Source organism: Ananas comosus, linkage group 14 (genome assembly GCF_001540865.1).
Source record: "Ananas comosus cultivar F153 linkage group 14, ASM154086v1, whole genome shotgun sequence".
In the NCBI taxonomy this organism is placed as follows: Eukaryota; Viridiplantae; Streptophyta; class Magnoliopsida; order Poales; family Bromeliaceae; genus Ananas; species Ananas comosus.
The window spans coordinates 10,548,559-10,565,336 of NC_033634.1; the positions used below are offsets into that span (position 1 = coordinate 10,548,559).

General features: G+C 35.1%; 1 protein-coding gene across 3 annotated transcripts; it reads left to right on the forward strand.

Annotated features, from left to right (window-relative positions):
* On the forward strand, positions 6,290-15,829 carry LOC109720478 (long chain acyl-CoA synthetase 8-like). 3 transcript variants are annotated; one of them, XM_020247625.1, is made up of 12 exons: positions 6,290-6,481; positions 9,552-10,115; positions 10,208-10,288; positions 10,457-10,732; positions 11,822-11,953; positions 12,043-12,216; positions 12,537-12,766; positions 12,908-13,025; positions 13,480-13,611; positions 13,691-13,825; positions 14,109-14,315; positions 15,395-15,829. In XM_020247625.1, exons 2-12 carry the CDS (start codon positions 9,570-9,572, stop codon positions 15,557-15,559), a joined length of 2,196 nt encoding a protein of 731 aa, XP_020103214.1. In that variant the 5' UTR covers positions 6,290-6,481; positions 9,552-9,569; the 3' UTR covers positions 15,560-15,829. The 3 variants fall into 3 exon arrangements, with proteins under 3 accessions (XP_020103214.1, XP_020103213.1, XP_020103215.1); XM_020247624.1 differs by lacking the exon at positions 6,290-6,481 and adding an exon at positions 7,610-7,805; XM_020247626.1 differs by lacking the exon at positions 6,290-6,481 and adding an exon at positions 8,756-8,794.

The following is a 16,778-nucleotide window of genomic DNA, read 5'->3' on the forward strand; positions in this document are numbered from 1 at the left end:
GTTTGGTGAGCCATATGATTAAAAAGTATGTTTTAATCTTTAAGCTTTTCATCCGAATCTTAACCTCATTCAAGGTTTTTTTTTTTAAATCTCATCTCACTGTGAAATTTGTTCAAATTTTTAGGCTGAGCAAAAGATTTAAGTGGTTTTGAGGAGGTAGAAAAAAGAAAAAAGAAAATACGGAGGCCACCTCAATAATAATGCAATTTGAAAAATTACTTTTCTTGTGTTTAATTTGGAATTTGTTTTGGTTAATGGTTAGATTAGTTAACGAAATTCACGCTTTTAACTTGTTTAATTTAATAAAAGGGTATTCAAGTTACCCCCGTGTAGTTTAGCTTATTTTTATTTCGCCGCTTATGATTTTTAAAAAAATATTTTTTTTGCCATCCTATTTCATGATGCTGAGTAGGTTTTGTGTGCTATTAGGAGCACGGCGGCTTGCGTACTCCTAAGCCGTTTTCGATAATGGAGCTTTCGATTCAATGTCGGTTTCGTTAGACTTGATCTAAGCTCATTTGAAGTATTTGGAAAATAAATTTTACGATTTTTTAATATCATATATCTAGCGATCGAAAGGATTCAAAATCAACGGCTGAAAATAAAAATCTCATAAAATGTGGTGATATAGCATTAAAATTTTCGATCAGAGATATTAATCTTGCTGTAAATAGTATAAAGAATTTTTTATTAAAATTTCATCTGATTTGAATATTTATACATCATTAAACTTGTAAATGCTATACATTAATTATTAAAAATTATTGATTTTGAATCCTTTCGATCAGTTGGTAAACAATACCGAAAAACTACAAAATTTTTTTTCTAGATAGTTTAAATATGTCGGATCAAATCTAACGGAGCCGATCGTCCTTTCGAGAGTTCCATCATCGAAAATGGCTTAGGAGCACGGAAGCTTTCGTGTTCCTAATAGCACACAAGACCTACTCCTATTTCATATAGAATTTTTTGATAAACTATAAATTATAGGCAGGTAAAGTAAAATTTTTTAAACTGCAGAATAGCAAAGTAAAATGAGCTAAACTAAAGGGGGTAATTTGAAGTTTATCCTTAATAAAATTGTAACTTTGTTAGGAGTTGGTTGTACAACTTATTAGCTTCTCTCTAAGGAAAGTTTAAGTGTAGAATCTATGTCTAAATAGCCATAATCGAGGGGGTTTCCATACATTTTTGCAGGAAAGGAGATGCAAAATAATAAGAGGATTATCTCCTCTTTCCCTTTGCTAAATACACGTAGCGCGTAACTCTGATACCAAGTTAAAAAAAAATTATAAATTATATAAAATAATCGATTATTTTTAAAAATTTAAGCTATCAGAGAATAATATTTTTAATATTTACATTTAGCACACAATATTATCAGCGATTTAAATTAACATTTGTTAGTGGCAGAAGCATGAATGTAAATAAATACGATTTTTAGATGAACAGTTGTGTTTGATTGGATGTTATTAAAAATACAGTGTAGTTGAAGATATATATAGTTGGAGATATAATAATTATAATTATATATAACTCGTTTGATTTGATGTAGTAGGAAATACTATAGTTATAAATAATTTATTTGGTTGTACGTAGTTGAGAAGTGTATTTGTAAATTTTTGTCAAAAATGGTAAGATTATCTTCTAGTGTACAAAAAAACAATTTATTTAAAAAATGATTGGGGAGGTAAGCTCAGATACTCACTCCAACTGCTGCTGCAGTTAAAACTATAACCAATTTGGGTATAGTTTCAACAGCTATAATTAGGCCTACTTATGTAATTCGAACTGCAATTGGATTGAGTACCGACTGCGATTGGATTTAAAGGCATCAAACCAAACACCGGATTTGGATTTTCATATAATTGCAACTGTGGGTTGTAAGCACGATATAACTATCCCAAAAATATATGCCAATAAAAAAGACGCACTCATTGCACTTAAAGATTTAGCCACAACGTTTATGGGCTTCGATTCGACTCAACCCATCTGGATCTGAATCAATCTATCTGAATGTTGGGTCTATTGTTAGTTCTCTTGTCATCAGATCTTTTGTAGATGGCATCCTCACCCAACTTGTAGGGCTCAGCTAATTCAATTAGTTTTTTGGGTTTATTGTTACGGGACTATAAATTTGACATATTTTAGCCAATAATAAATAACCAGCTCTGCAATTACAATTACATGCAACCAAAATAGTCGCTTATAGGGTTTAAATGTGTATCTAATTTTTAAAGATGCCCATTATTTTTTAAATATGTATTATATATACATTTCAAAAATAAATAAATATTGATAGTACTACAAAAACCTAAAGTCTTCTTCTTTGTGCTTGTGCCTGCCTCTCTCAACCCTCAAATTCATGACAACCACACCTTCTAAAATGATCAAAAACAAACCCTAATAAACCAATATCAATTTTCTTTCTCAAAACTAATTATTAACTTATCAAAATCCTTAAAAGAGAAGTAGTTTTTGCTGTTAGGGTTAAAAGCTAAAACCTCTCCCACCCCTCAATTTCAAAGCAATCGAAAACACGACAAATTATTCTCTGCACCAGGTCCATATGTACATCTCGTGATCTGCATCCTCTTACTCACAAAAAAAAAAAAAAAAAAAAAAAAAAAGGAAAAGAAAAGTAGACACTCACTTTATGTTATTACTAGTAAAATACCGGAACGAGACTCCCGCAAACTAAACACACACAAACGGTACATTTCAATTTCAGGATTAAAAAAAAAAAAAAAAAAAAAAAAAAAAAAAAACACAAAATACGGGAGTTTGATGTACATATTATACACCAGGTGCATGTAATAGTATTTCTGGAACCGCGAAATGACACTATAAAAATGGTCTCATTTTCTCTTTTCTCTCCACACAAAGAAAATCTTTAGTGATCTTAAACTTTTGTCTCCAATCAATGGAGCCTCTAGCCATCGTCACATTCACCGGTGGCGTGATCGGCCAGCTCGGTTTCTTCTTCTACCGCTTCGGCAGCTGGTCTTCGTTCATCCGCCGCCTCATCGACTGCCTTCAGCACCCGCGCCCGCCCCCCGCATCGCCCATCACTGCCCCGTGGAAAAGGTGACTACGTTTCATCGATCGATCGGTCGATGTTGAGATTTGAGAGAGACCGTGAAAAGATCGCTACAATCTTAGGATCTTAGCCAACTCAATGCAATACAATGTATTATCCAAAAAAGAAAGAAAGAAAGAAAAATAACTTTGTAATTGTATAATTTCATTAATTTCATTAATTTTCGTTGTGTTTGAAATGCAAATTTAAGGATGAAATTAGGGTTGTGGATTAATGTATGTTAGGTTTCATTTTAAAGAGCAAAATCATTCTAAGGAGTTGATGTATTAGATTGAAATAGAAAACTAAGTTGGGAATTTTATCAAATTCATTAGTGATTTCACCAAATTTAAGGAATTCTTTTCAAATTTAGCAAATAAAACTAGATTAATTAACAGTTAATAACTAATTTAATAATTAAATTTGATAAAATTTAATAAATATTAATGTTATTTTAATATGAGATTTATAGTAAAATAAACGAATAACACGATAAAAACTACTTTTATCTCCTTACAATATACATTAACATTTTTTTATCTTTTAGGAGTGAAAACGGTTGAATATCATCAGATTTTCTAAGAAATCATATTCTTATCTATATTTTATTTCTTTTTGGATGTGAATTTGAATATAAATATATGCGGAATGCTAAATTTTGGCATCTATATTAATTCTCATCCTATTGAATCCCTAATTAATTTGAATATAAATATATATCAAACATTAATATTTAAAATTTGGCTAAATTACAGAAACCTCCTTATAAATACCCATATTTTTATTTTTTCTTCCTAACTTTTAAAAACTTACATTTTACCCCCTCAACACTTCAAGTTATTGCATTTAGCCCTCCTCCATGAGGATTCCATCACTATTCCGTCTATTTCTTATAATTTATACCGAAAATACTCTTCAAAATGATAGAAATATATTAAAAAATTATTTTTTTCTTATAGAAGAAATAAGATTAATTTGGTCATTTTGCTCTCTCCATTAACAACGTATCTCTCTAAAAATATTTTTAAAATTTTAAGAAGACAAAATATAAACTTTTGAAACTCAAAAAAAAAAAAAGCAAAATAATGAATATTCACAGAATTTTTTTTTTTATAATTTAGCCTTTAAATTTTATCGAATTTCATATAAGATCTGAATTTGCCCTAACGACTCCCACCTGTGCTGCCAGCATTTGCTTATAACGGAAAGAACTTTCTGGAAAGTTGACAACACATTTAACCAGATGTTAGTCTGCATCTGATTCCATGTGTTATTATTATTATTATTATTTTTATTATTATTATTATTATTATTATTAGGCTAAATTACAGAAAACCCCCCTATAATAACCCGTTTTTTCACTTCCCTCCCCTGACATTTAAAAACCTACACTTTGCCTCCTTGTAAAATGAAAAATGTGCACTTCACCCCTACCGTCAGGTTCCGTTAGGGGTTCTGTTAAAAAATATTTTTTTATACCGAAAATACCTCTCTGCCTCTTCTCTGATGCTTCGCTCCCTCCGGCTCGCAGCTTCGCCGCCTCGCCGCCTCGCCGTCCTCCACTGCTTCGCCCTCGCCCACATCCCTTTCGTCCTCCTCCGCCACCTCGCCTTCGCCCTCGTTGTCCCTGCCTACCTCTCCATCAACACCCATCTTAGTATCCTCCCTACTGTCGCCGAAATCGATAGACGGCGACGGTGTAGGAGGAGAAGGGGAGCAGGTGGAGAAGAAATTGGAGAGGAATCGTGGCCGATTGAAGTGGAAATAGTAGCGGATCGAAGGGATGGCTGAGGAAGCTCAAGAAGAAGACAACAATGGCGAGGGGCAAAATAGTCATTTTACACACCATGACCCCCCTGTGAATATTTTTCATTTTATAAGGGGGCAAAGTGTAGGTTTTTAAATATCAGGGGGGAAAAGTGAAAAAGCGGGTTATTACATGGGGGTTTTCTGTAATTTAGCCTTATTATTATATGTGTCAAATTTCTCTCCCAATCAGGTGGCCCCACCATCCTACTGTGACCAACTATATTAGAAAATACATATATAATAATAATAATAATAATAATAATAATAATAATTAAAACTCAAAATATGTGTCCGAGTGCCACAATGACCTTCCTTGTGATTTAAAAAAAAAATTATTTATTTATTTATTTGATTAAAATGTTTATTTTATTTTTTAAAAAACATATTAAATTAAAAGTATCGTTATCTTTGACTAAAGAGAAATGGTTAAAGGAGCTTTCAAAACCCCAATCCGAAATTCGAATCGGATTAAAAATCTAAAATTCAAACTCAAAATAATTATTACTTTTTATTATATTTTTAAATATATTATATTAGATTTTTAAATAAGCTCTTAAAAAAAATTTATAATCTGTCATATGATCCTANAATTGGATACAATTTTCTGTAAACATATTGAATAGCAAATATATCTTTATAAAGTTCAACTTTTTATATTTATTTCTTTAAAAGTTCTAGCATTTTTAAATATATCCCCACTGTAAGAATTCGTTAGAAAAATAAAATATTTAACCATGATTAGTGAATGACATAAAATAACCTTTTTATCCCTTTTCTATTATTTGTGATGGTAGAAAGAAAGAAAATAACCGTTGAAATTTTTTAGAAGGACATTTCTATATAATTCTAACAGTTGGAGCTTTTGGAGAAATATATTTGTGATAGTAAAAATATCATTTCACTTATCTTCTATTAATAACAAATAGTTTTCCAACGGTAATAAATCAGAGAGGAAAATATGAATATCATCGGACTTTTTACAAAAATAAATATAAAAAGTTAAACTTTGTAAAGATATATTTACTATTCGTTACGTTTACAGAGACATGTTTGATAAAATAAAGTTTGGTGTTAAGGCCTATCAACCGCTATTAGATAAAATGAAGTTAAGGAAAAAGTATATAGGGATATACTTCTACGTATACCGTAACCGACTCATCGCGATATGCGGAATGCAATATTACGTACGAAAATAAATATGATATCTTTCTAACGTACTGTCTCACCGCAAGTAACACAATCTCCCGGCAATTCCAAACGGAGCCTAACTCTAAAAAAAAAAAAAAGTCTTTTACTGTGTGGTTAAGGCTATTCCTGTAATTATTAGTAAACAGAGGGGCTACATCTTACCAGCTCAGCATGATGTATTGGAATTCTCTTTATCCTGCTGCTGCTTTTCTTCTTCTTCTTCTTATTCTTCTCCCACTTCCATTGCCTTCAAAAGAACTTCTTCTTCCACTTTCAGTGCCTTCAAAGGAACTGCCCAGAATCAGACTTTGCTGACACACTTCTTCCTTTCACCCAAGGAAAAAAAAAAAAAAAAGAAAAAGAAAAAGAAAAAGGAGCAAGAGGAGGAATAAATCTCCATTTTGGGTACTTCCCGGTTTTCTCTGAATCTTTTTTTTCCCCCTTCTTCTTTTTCTTTCTAACTTAACTGAATCATTTTTATGTACTTTTTTTTGTGTAAATTATGTTCAATTGCTTCCAAATTGATGGTGTGTTATGCTGTAATGGATTGAGTGGAGTTGATTTTTGTATGTTTTCATTTGAAATTGAGGGATGTGGTTATGCAATGAAACTGGGAAAAAGGGATTAGGGCATAAGGATATGCCCTAATAAGAGACCCACCCACTTGTTTTCATTCTTGTAGAGTGGGTTTACACACAAAAATCAAGAGAAATAAGAAGTAGGAANTTTCTGTAAAGATATTGAATAGCAAATATATCTCTATAAAGTTCAATTTTTTTATATTTATTTCTGTAAAAGTTCTAGCGTTTTTAAATACACCCCCGCTGTAAGAATTCGTTAGAAAAAGTAAAATATTTAACCATGATTAGTGAATGACGTAAAATAATTTTTTTACCCCTCTTCTATTATTTATGATGGTAGAAAGAAAGAAAATAACCGTTGAAACTTTTTAGAAGGACATTTCTATATAATTCTAACAGTTGGAGCTTTTGGAGAAATATATTTATGATGGTTTCACTTATCTTCTATTAATAACAAATAGTTTTCTAAATAGTTTTCCAACGGTAATAAATCAGAGAGGAAAATATGAATATCATCGGACTTTTTACAAGAATAAATATAAAAAGTTAAACTTTGTAGAGATATATTTACTATTCGATACGTTTACAAAGACGTGTTTGATAAAATAGAGTTTGGTATTAAGGACTATCAACCGCTATTAGGTGAATGGAGTTGAGGAAAAAGTATATAGGGATATGCTTCTATGTTCTCTGATGGGACCACAGAAAATATATCATAACCGACTCATCGTGATATGCAGAATGCAATATTACGTACCGAAACAAACATTATATTTTTCTAACGTACTTTCTCACCGCAAGTAATGCAATCTCCCTATAATTCCAAACGAAACCAAACTCAAAAAAAAAGTCTTTTACTGTGGGGTTAAGGCTATTCCTGTAATTATTAGTAAACAGAGGGGCTACATCTTACCAGCTCAGCATGATGTATTGGAATTCTCTTTATCCTGCTGCTGCTTTTCTTCTTCTTCTTCTTCTCCCACGTCCATTGCCTTCAAAGGAACTTCTTCTTCCACTTTCAGTGCCTTCAAAGGAACTGCCCAGAATCAGACTTTGCTGACACACTTCTTCCTTTCACCCAAGGAAAAAAAAAAAAAAGAAAAAGAAAAAGAAAAAGGAGCAAGAGGAGAAATAAATCTCCATTTTGGGTACTTCCCATTTTTCTCTGAATCTTTTTTTTCCCCCTTCTTCTTTTTCTTTCTAACTTAACTGAATCATTTTTATGTACTTTTTTTTGTGTAAATTCTGTTCAATTGCTTCCAAATTGATGGTGTGTTATGCTGTAATGGATTGAGTGGAGTTGATTTTTGAAATTGAGGGATGTGGTTATGCAATGAAACTGGGAAAAAGGGATTAGGGCATAAGGATATGCCCTAATAAGAGACCCACCCACTTGTTTTCATTCTTGTAGAGTGGGTTTACACACAAAAATCAAGAGAAATAAGAAGTAGGAAAAGAAATAGACAGAGTTATTAGCACTTCCCTTTCAAGATTGGGCATAGATATTCTTGTACATCAAGGATTTAAGTGCCGACAAAATATCGACACTATACGACCCCTGTGCTAATGGTGTGGATCTTAAACGCTAACTAACTATTTTGAAAAAAACACGTGCTGATAGAAAAAAAACAACCAGAATGTTCGTGGCCTTCTACCTGATTCTGCCCATCTGCATGTTAGGTCTATTGTTGGGCCTCTTGCTGTTAGATCTATTATGAACTACAACCTCACTCAATTTATTGGGCTCACTCAATTCAATTTATTAGTCTCCTGGACCTACTATCACGGACTAGAAACTTAAGACCTATTTTAGCCAATAATAAATAACTAACAATCTCTTGCTCACCCAACTCAACTTATTAATTTCCTGGGTCTATTGTCACGAGGTAGAAAGTTTGACCTATTTTAGACCAATAATAAATAACTAACAAATGGCACGGCTAAGAACCCTCTGTTTTTTTTTTTTTTTTGAAATTACCTAGTTAGTTACCTTAATAAAATACAAACGATTAAACAAGGAGATATAATAAGCAAGTAAAATATATTGATGCCAATAACGTAGTATGTCGATACACAGGTATTTTTGTGAACTGCACACATCGGCATGCGACGCTATGAACTGCGCCATATCCTGCAGGCAAGTCTTTGGCACAACCAAGTGCCACAGCACTTAATCCTTGTTGTACATGATGCTGCCCTTATCCAGCTTTTCTTTTGATGGAATGTATATCCATTTTAATATGTTTTGTCCTGTCATGCTACAATGAATTGCGAGCAATGCTGATAGCCGCCTTTTATCGCGATACAACGTTAGCGGCCTCATATCTGACTTCTGCACAAACTGTCTGAGCACTGATAGTTGCCATGCGCCGTAGGCAACCACTGTCTGTTCTACTTTGCCAAATAACTAAGTTTCTGCTTACAAATGTTCGCTATCCTACCGTTGACCTCCTGTAATAAGGCGATCCGATCCAATTAGTATCTGTAAACATTTCAATCTTTAAATGCCTATTACTCGAAAATAGAAGTTTTCTTGCCAGAGAGCTGACTTTCGGTGCCTCAGAATACAGTTAGCGACATCTAAATGTAGCCTTCTGGGATCATGTACGTACTGGCTGTACGTAGTAACTAGAGAGGCAATATCGAGTCTAAAAGTCGTCATATGAAGTTGTTCACTTTATTTGTCTACATTTTTAAATATCTTCAGCTGTTTTATAATGTGGTGGGCTTGGTGAATTTGATGTTCTAATTCAACATGCATATTCTCATCTAATACTTGCAAATTATATATTGCTCATTCTCCGTGTTATTTGCTCGCCGAATTCATGGTCAACCTAAATTTGTTAAGTTAGTTTCTCTTCAGTGAAAATGTATACACCTCTTCTTTACTGTAGTGAAAAAGGTCGGAAGTCATGGAAGACGGCGGTGGAGATTGTCTTAACATGTTCTGTCTCGAAAAAATCTGGCAAAACTACGTCTCGTTCGCCAAAGAGTACAGCCTATATGGCATTATTGGTGCTCTTCTTCTTGCCGTCATTAGCCCTTTAATTTTTTCCTCAATAAATGCACACAAGACGAAGAACAGAAAAAGAGCAGTTCCCGTCGACGCGGGTGGCGAACCGGGTCTAACGATGCGAAACAGTAGGTTCTCATCTTTGATTCAATTCCCGTGGGACGGGGCCACGACAGTGGCGGCTCTCTTTGAGCAGGTTTGTGAAAAGCACTCGAAGGATCGATCACTCGGAATGCGGAAGCTAATCTCAAGAGAAGTAGTAGAATCCGGCAACGGAAGGAAATTTGAGAAGCTGCATCTTGGGGAATACGTGTGGCAAACTTACGGATTGACCTTTGAACGGGCTTGTAGCTTCGCTTCTGGGCTCATCAAAATGGGCCATGAAAGAGATTCTCATGTTGCTATTTTCTCCGATACGCGAGCTGAATGGTTCATTGCCGCTCAGGTGCAATTATATTATGTACATAGCATTCGGCATTTATAAAAGAAGAAAAAACTTGAAAAGTACCATATAGTGACTACTTTTCTTTCTCCCAGGGATGTTTCCGTCAGAATATAACAGTTGTGACAATCTACGCATCTCTTGGTGAGGATGCTCTCGTGCATTCGCTCAATGAGGTGATTTTATTTGTTCTGCATGTTTTTTTCATTGTGTAAAAGAATTCTTATACTACACCGATTTTGTCGTCTCATCTTGACGCCGACAAATTTCTTACAAAACTAGACTTCAGTATAATCTGCACTGTCCTTCTCCAACTTCTTTTCTCTTGTTTCGTTCATTTCCAGACGCAGGTATCAACCCTTATTTGTGATTTCAAGCAACTGAAAAAGCTACCTGCAATAAGCTCGAGACTGCCGAGTATAAAGCGTGTCATTTACTTCGAAGATGAAGCAGTTGATGCTGCTGATGGTGGTATAGTTGATCACCTGAAGCATTGGACGACTTTGTCCTTTGCAGAAGTTGAGAGTCTTGGGAGAACAAACCCTGCCGATCCAACACTACCTTCGAGCACAGATGTCGCTGTTGTAATGTATACAAGCGGAAGCACGGGTTACCCAAAGGTTAGCGTTATTCAACGTAGATATTCTGTGCAACATCATGTTTCTTCGTAAAAATTTTCGGAGAATACTCTGCGCTCTTTTCGGGAAAGAGCAAGTTTTAGTTGAGGAAAATAAGCACAATTCTCGATATCGTAATGGCGGGCTATCAACCTAACATATTGCTTGTATTTTTTGTGTACATCATTTTGTATTTACTTATACATTATGTTGTCGCATTCTCTAACTTTAACTGTCGATTTCGTGAAATTCCATCATATAGAGCCTCGGCAATGCTTACAACAGGTAATATAAACTATATTTCAAGAGACCTTTTTTTTTTTCCAAATTCTTGAAATCGCTGGGATCTAGTTAAATAAAGGTTACAATTGGGAAAAGGAATTTTAAAAACAACAGCAAACCATTAAATTAGACATTGAAACAATAAAATCTTAGTTGCCTGAAAATTTGACAAAAAGGGATTTTTGGTTCATGTCATCAATGTTGATGTTGATATATTGACACTGTAAGTGCTGCACTTCTCCGACCAATTTTTATGCGTCGGATACAATTTATTAAGGATGAAATCGATGTGATATAATATGAGTGTATCCAAGGATTTAAGTGTCGTGGTATAGGGTAGTGCCAAAAACTTGCCGGCACGGCACGGCATGGTGCGTGCCGGACCGTGTCGATACGTGCCGGTCACAAAAATTACATATATACCAACACATAATTGCATGAAATATAGCAACAAAATATTCTAATTGCTTATTATGTATCTTTATGAAGTCTTTTGAACTTTGAAAAAATTAGTTACTAATTTAAAGAAAAGAGAGTTTTTAGCTGTGCAATCGGCATGGGGTTGTATCGTGCTGATATCTTATTGGCACAGTACGACACGACAAATACGGCCTCTGCTGAAAGGCACTTAAATACTAAGTTCTAACACTTTGCATTTCACTTATTAACAACTTAAAATTCTAAGTTCTAACACTTTGCATTTCAATTCCTGTTTGGATTATTTGAACTTTGCCCACATCCTGACAGTTTATATTATGTCTAATATAATATACTGACCTTACACTTTGAATGATGTATTTTATAATGCAGGGAGTCATGATTACTCATGGAAATATAGTAGCCACTGCTGCAGCTGTTCGGACTATTATTCCCGATTTAGGCCCCAGTGATGTGTACATGGCATACCTCCCCTTAGCTCATGTTTTTGAGCTCGCAGCCGAGGTCATTTCATCTTTTCAGTAATATTTCGTAGCCTACATTTAAAACTATTAATCAGTAAAATGTAATATTGTTTCGTTTTCGCTGTCTAGGTCGTGATGTTTTCTGCAGGTTGTGCGATAGGTTATAGTTCGGCGTTGACGATGACAGATACTTCTAATAAGATCAAGAGAGGGACTAAAGGAGATGCTTCCGTCTTAAAACCTACTCTCATGATCACCGTTCCTGCGATTCTGGATCGTATTAGAGACGGGGTGCTGAAGAAGGTTTCGCTTCCTACAACAAACTGTTATCTACCTTGTTATGTATATTGATGAATGTTAAATAATATGAACCGACCGTCAATCTCTGATAGCTTGAGCTACCAGAGAGCGGTGTTTTTAACATTTCTATTTAACACTCCCCCTCAGGAGCGTAGCGGGACTGAAACTCGTGACCTTTTACTCTGATACCATGTTAAATAATATGAAGCAATCGTTTATCTTCAAAAGCTTAAGCTACCGAGGAACAGTGTTTTTAATATTTATTTTTAACAATGAATATATGCACTCGGAAACAACAATCTATTTTTGGTTTTTCCGTTTAGGTTGAGGAGAAGGGTGGAGTTGCTAAGAAACTTTTTAATGTTGGATATAAACGAAGGCTCATGGCGATTGACGGGAAATGGCTCGGGGCGTGGGGACTCGAAAGGCTTCTGTGGGATAACTTTGTATTCAAACCAATACGCTCTATAGTCGGAGGACGAATACGTTTAATGCTTTCTGGAGGTGCCCCTTTGTACGCCGATACTCAACGATTCATCAATATATGCCTGGGGTAATTTTATTTTTTTTTTATAATGAAAGTTTTAGATTTATTGGTCATTAAATTTTAAATAGCATATTGCATTTGTGCCTTGGATTTTCCAACTAATATTTTACAATGTTATTAATAAACTGCATTAAATACACGCTGCAGTGTTCCGATTGGTCAAGGGTATGGGTTAACTGAGACGTGCGCGGGAGCAGCTTTTTCCGAATTTGACGACCCTAGTGTGGGTCGTGTCGGTCCGCCTCTCCCTTGTTGCTACATTAAGGTGCCTATCTTTCCCCACGTGAGAGTTTCGGCATGTCAGTCATTATCACCTCTAAAGAATTCACGCGTGGTAGAAACTTTTTTTTTTTTTTTTTTTTTGAGAGATAGGTAGCATGCTACCCGCTTCGTTTATTTCATTTAGAAATAAACTTAGCTGGAAATGTGAATCAATTAGGATTCGAACTTGGGACCTCGGGTACCAACCACCAAGCCCTTTGCCACTTGCGCTAGGGACGGTCGGTCGCGTGGTAGAAACTTATTGGATCGATTTGGTGGATACGCTAATTTGTGCATGTTGCGTGAATTCGTGTGTGAACTGTGTCTATGTAATCACATGTGCGCGTCGCCTGCACGCGCTTCAGCATGTGATCTTTGTTTACATATAGATGTTTCTTTGTTTTGTGAATGATGTCTTCTTCTATCTTAATCTTCCACAATGCTTGTTGCATGTGTAGCTCGTGTCGTGGGAAGAAGGCGGGTACACGATCTCTGACTCCCCAATGCCTCGTGGAGAGGTGGTAGTCGGCGGTCATTCCATAACGAAAGGATACTACAACAACGACGAGAAGACGAACGAGGTTTATAAAGTAAGTCTGACTTCATTTTGAAATTACTTTCAAGAACATAGCTTGCTATCCGCTGAAAGTCTGCCGAACATTTCTTCAGGTGGATGAGAGGGGAATGCGGTGGTTCTACACCGGTGATGTCGGGCAGTTTCACCCTGACGGTTGCCTCGAAATCATCGATAGAAAGAAGGATATCGTAAAACTTCAACATGGAGAGTATATATCCCTCGGAAAGGTATCTTCTTCCCCCTTTTCTAAAAGAATAATGCAAGTATGTAATTTCCAGCGGCGCAGTGCCCTGCCGAGCACTTGCCGGTGAATACCGTGCCATGCTAATGTGTGTCATTGACAAATATACTTGTGTGGCGACACAGACACCATTGGCATTGGCAAAGGGGTACAGGGTTGTATCGTGTCGATACCTTTTTAGCATGGTACGGCAGGGTGGACATATCTTATCTGAATTTTCTCTCTTTGTATCTCTCTCTCCCTCTCTCTCTCTCTCTCTCTCTCTCTAGATTGAGGCAGCTCTAGGGACGAGCAATTATGTCGAGAACATAATGGTCTACGCCGACCCATTCCACAATTATTGTGTTGCCTTGGCCGTTCCGTCCCGTCAGATACTGGAAAAGTGGGCGCGAGACGCAGGGATAGAATACAGTAAGTTTGAAGAGCTGTGCCAAAGTGATAGAGCCATCCAAGAAGTCCACCAATCTCTTGTAAAGGTTAGCGTCGACTATTAAAATAACCATTTAGTCTTGTTGCTTATCTTCGCATGATATATCAAAATGATCGTCGTCAGCTATCCGTGACAGCTATCCGTGATAAAATCGGGGAGAATGTGGTCAAAATCCGTAATTGAGTTACAATCACAATGACCGAATTTATTATTTTCATGCATAAGGTTAATGATTACAAAGTAGGAAAGATTTCAAAAAGATTCGTAAGGGTTGGAATCAACATATAATCTATTGAATATAAACTATTAAAACACTACTTTTTGTTAGCTTAAGTTTTTGGAGATTAACCGTTCTTTTATGTTATTTAATACGGTATCAGATCCAGAGGTCGTGAGGTCGTGAGTTCAAGTCCAGCTGGGCTCCGAGCTTCATTTAATTCAATTTTTTCCTATTCAATTCATTTAACTCTATGTTAAATATAAAAATATATAAACACTGCTCTGTAACAGCTTAAGCTTTTAGAGTACAACGGTTGGATGTTTATATATACTTATATTTAACACTCAACGAGCTGAACATGAGCGAGCTAGGGCCGGCTTATGTTCACTCGTTTATTAAACGAGCCGACCGCGAGCTGGCTTATTAAAATATCGAGCTGAAAGATCCAGCTTGTGATCCAGCTTGTGTTCGGCTTGTTTATTAACGAGCCGAACACAAGCTGGCTCGCGAATAATAAATTAGATTGTCAGTCCTACTATTGACTGAAAAGTTGAAAGAAAATTAGAAAAAAAAAAAAAATTACATTTGGGTTGGCCTAAGCTGGTCTAAAAACTAAATAATAAAAATTTATAATATATTTATTTATTTATTTCAGCTATATCAAGCCAAACACGAGCGAGCTGCTCTCAGCTTATGTGCGGCTCGTTAAGATTTCGAACTGAAATCAGCTCTTTTATTAAACAAAAAATCGATCTCGAGCTCATTTCGACCCGAACACAAACTGGCTCGCGAACAATAAGCTGGATTGCCAGCTCTAAACAAAAGAAACATTCAATCGTTTTCAATACAGCGGTAGCGATTCTAGCGAGTATTAACTCATGTGCTCTCGTGTATAAATTGTGTAGGCGGCGAAAACCGCGGGGCTCGACAAGTTTGAAACCCCGGAGAAGATGGCGCTGCTGCCCGATCCGTGGACGCCGGAGACGGGACTCGTCACGGCGGCTCTCAAGCTGAAGAGGGAGCAGCTGAAGGCCAAATTCAAAGATGAACTCCACAAGCTCTATCACTGAATCTCAAATTTGTGTCTCCTCCCACATATTATTGTGATACATATATATTATTATGATATGTATAATTACATGAGTTTGATGTGAAATTAAGCATTGGCTTTTCAGAACTGGAGGTGACAAATTTGATGCATCTTAGATGCTGCTTTTTGTTCAGTGTAGTTCAATAAATGCCTGCAGAAGGTGAAATTACGGATTTACCCTTGTAAAGTTTACATTGTATTTTTGTAATTATGTGCATATAAACTGGTTGGGGTTGAGCATCGATCGGTTCGGTTCGTTTGCTTTTTTTGTATTGTTTTCAGAACCAAACCGAAACGAACCGAACTTAGAAACATAAACCGAATAAAATTGAACAAATTCGGTCGGTGCGGTTCGGTTTGGTTCAGTTTGGTTCGGTTCATTTAGATTCAATTAAATGTTTAACTTGTTTAACTCCTAAAAGTAGAAATAATTATTTGGACTAAAATTGAGAAAACCTTCTTGAAAATATTCAATTTTTTTTTCTTTTGCTTTCTTGACTTTTAAAATTTATGTTTTATTTTTTGTAAAATTTTAAGTTGATGCACTTTTAGGGTTCCTCTATTATGATTCTATTCCTATTTCATCTATTTCATATTATTTATATCGAAAAATATCCTTTAGAGGGGCAAGAATACGTTAAAAAGTAAAATTAATTATTTTGGGTAAATTTAGAATTTTTTTTTATAAATACTCGTTTTTCACTTTGCTCTCCTGCTGTTTAAAAATTTATATTTTATTTTCTCAAAATTTTAAGTTTATGCACTTGACGCCTCCTTTCATAATGTTTCGTCATCATTGTTCCGTCTAATTTCATATAATTTATATTAAAAATATATTTTAAAACTAAAATTCAAACAATATATTAAAATTTTATTTTTTTTCTCTACAATAAGTATGAGAATAATTTGGTCATTTCGTCATCTTCAGTAAATAGCATTTTTAAATTTTTTTTTTTTAGAGAGATAGGTAGTACGCTACCCACTTCGTTTATTTCATTTAGAAATAAACTTAGCTGGAAATGTGAATCAACTAGGATTCGTACTTGGGTCTCTGAGTACCAACCACCAAGCCCTTTGCCACTTGCTCTAGGGACAGTCGGTAGCATTTTTAAAATTTTAAGAGCGTAAAATGCAGGTTTAGAAAGTCAAAGAGAAAAGTAAAAAAATGAATATTTAGAGAAAATTTTCTGTATTTTTGC

Bases quoted from the DNA above. Each gene is read 5' to 3' on its own strand.
- LOC109720478 (XM_020247625.1), top strand. From the start codon at position 9,570: ATGGAAGACGGCGGTGGAGATTGTCTTAACATGTTCTGTCTCGAAAAA. The intron at 10,733-11,821 runs GTTAGCGTTATT...TTTATAATGCAG, and splicing joins GAAGCACGGGTTACCCAAAG to GGAGTCATGATTACTCATGG. The intron at 12,217-12,536 runs GTTTCGCTTCCT...TTTTCCGTTTAG, and splicing joins GAGACGGGGTGCTGAAGAAG to GTTGAGGAGAAGGGTGGAGT.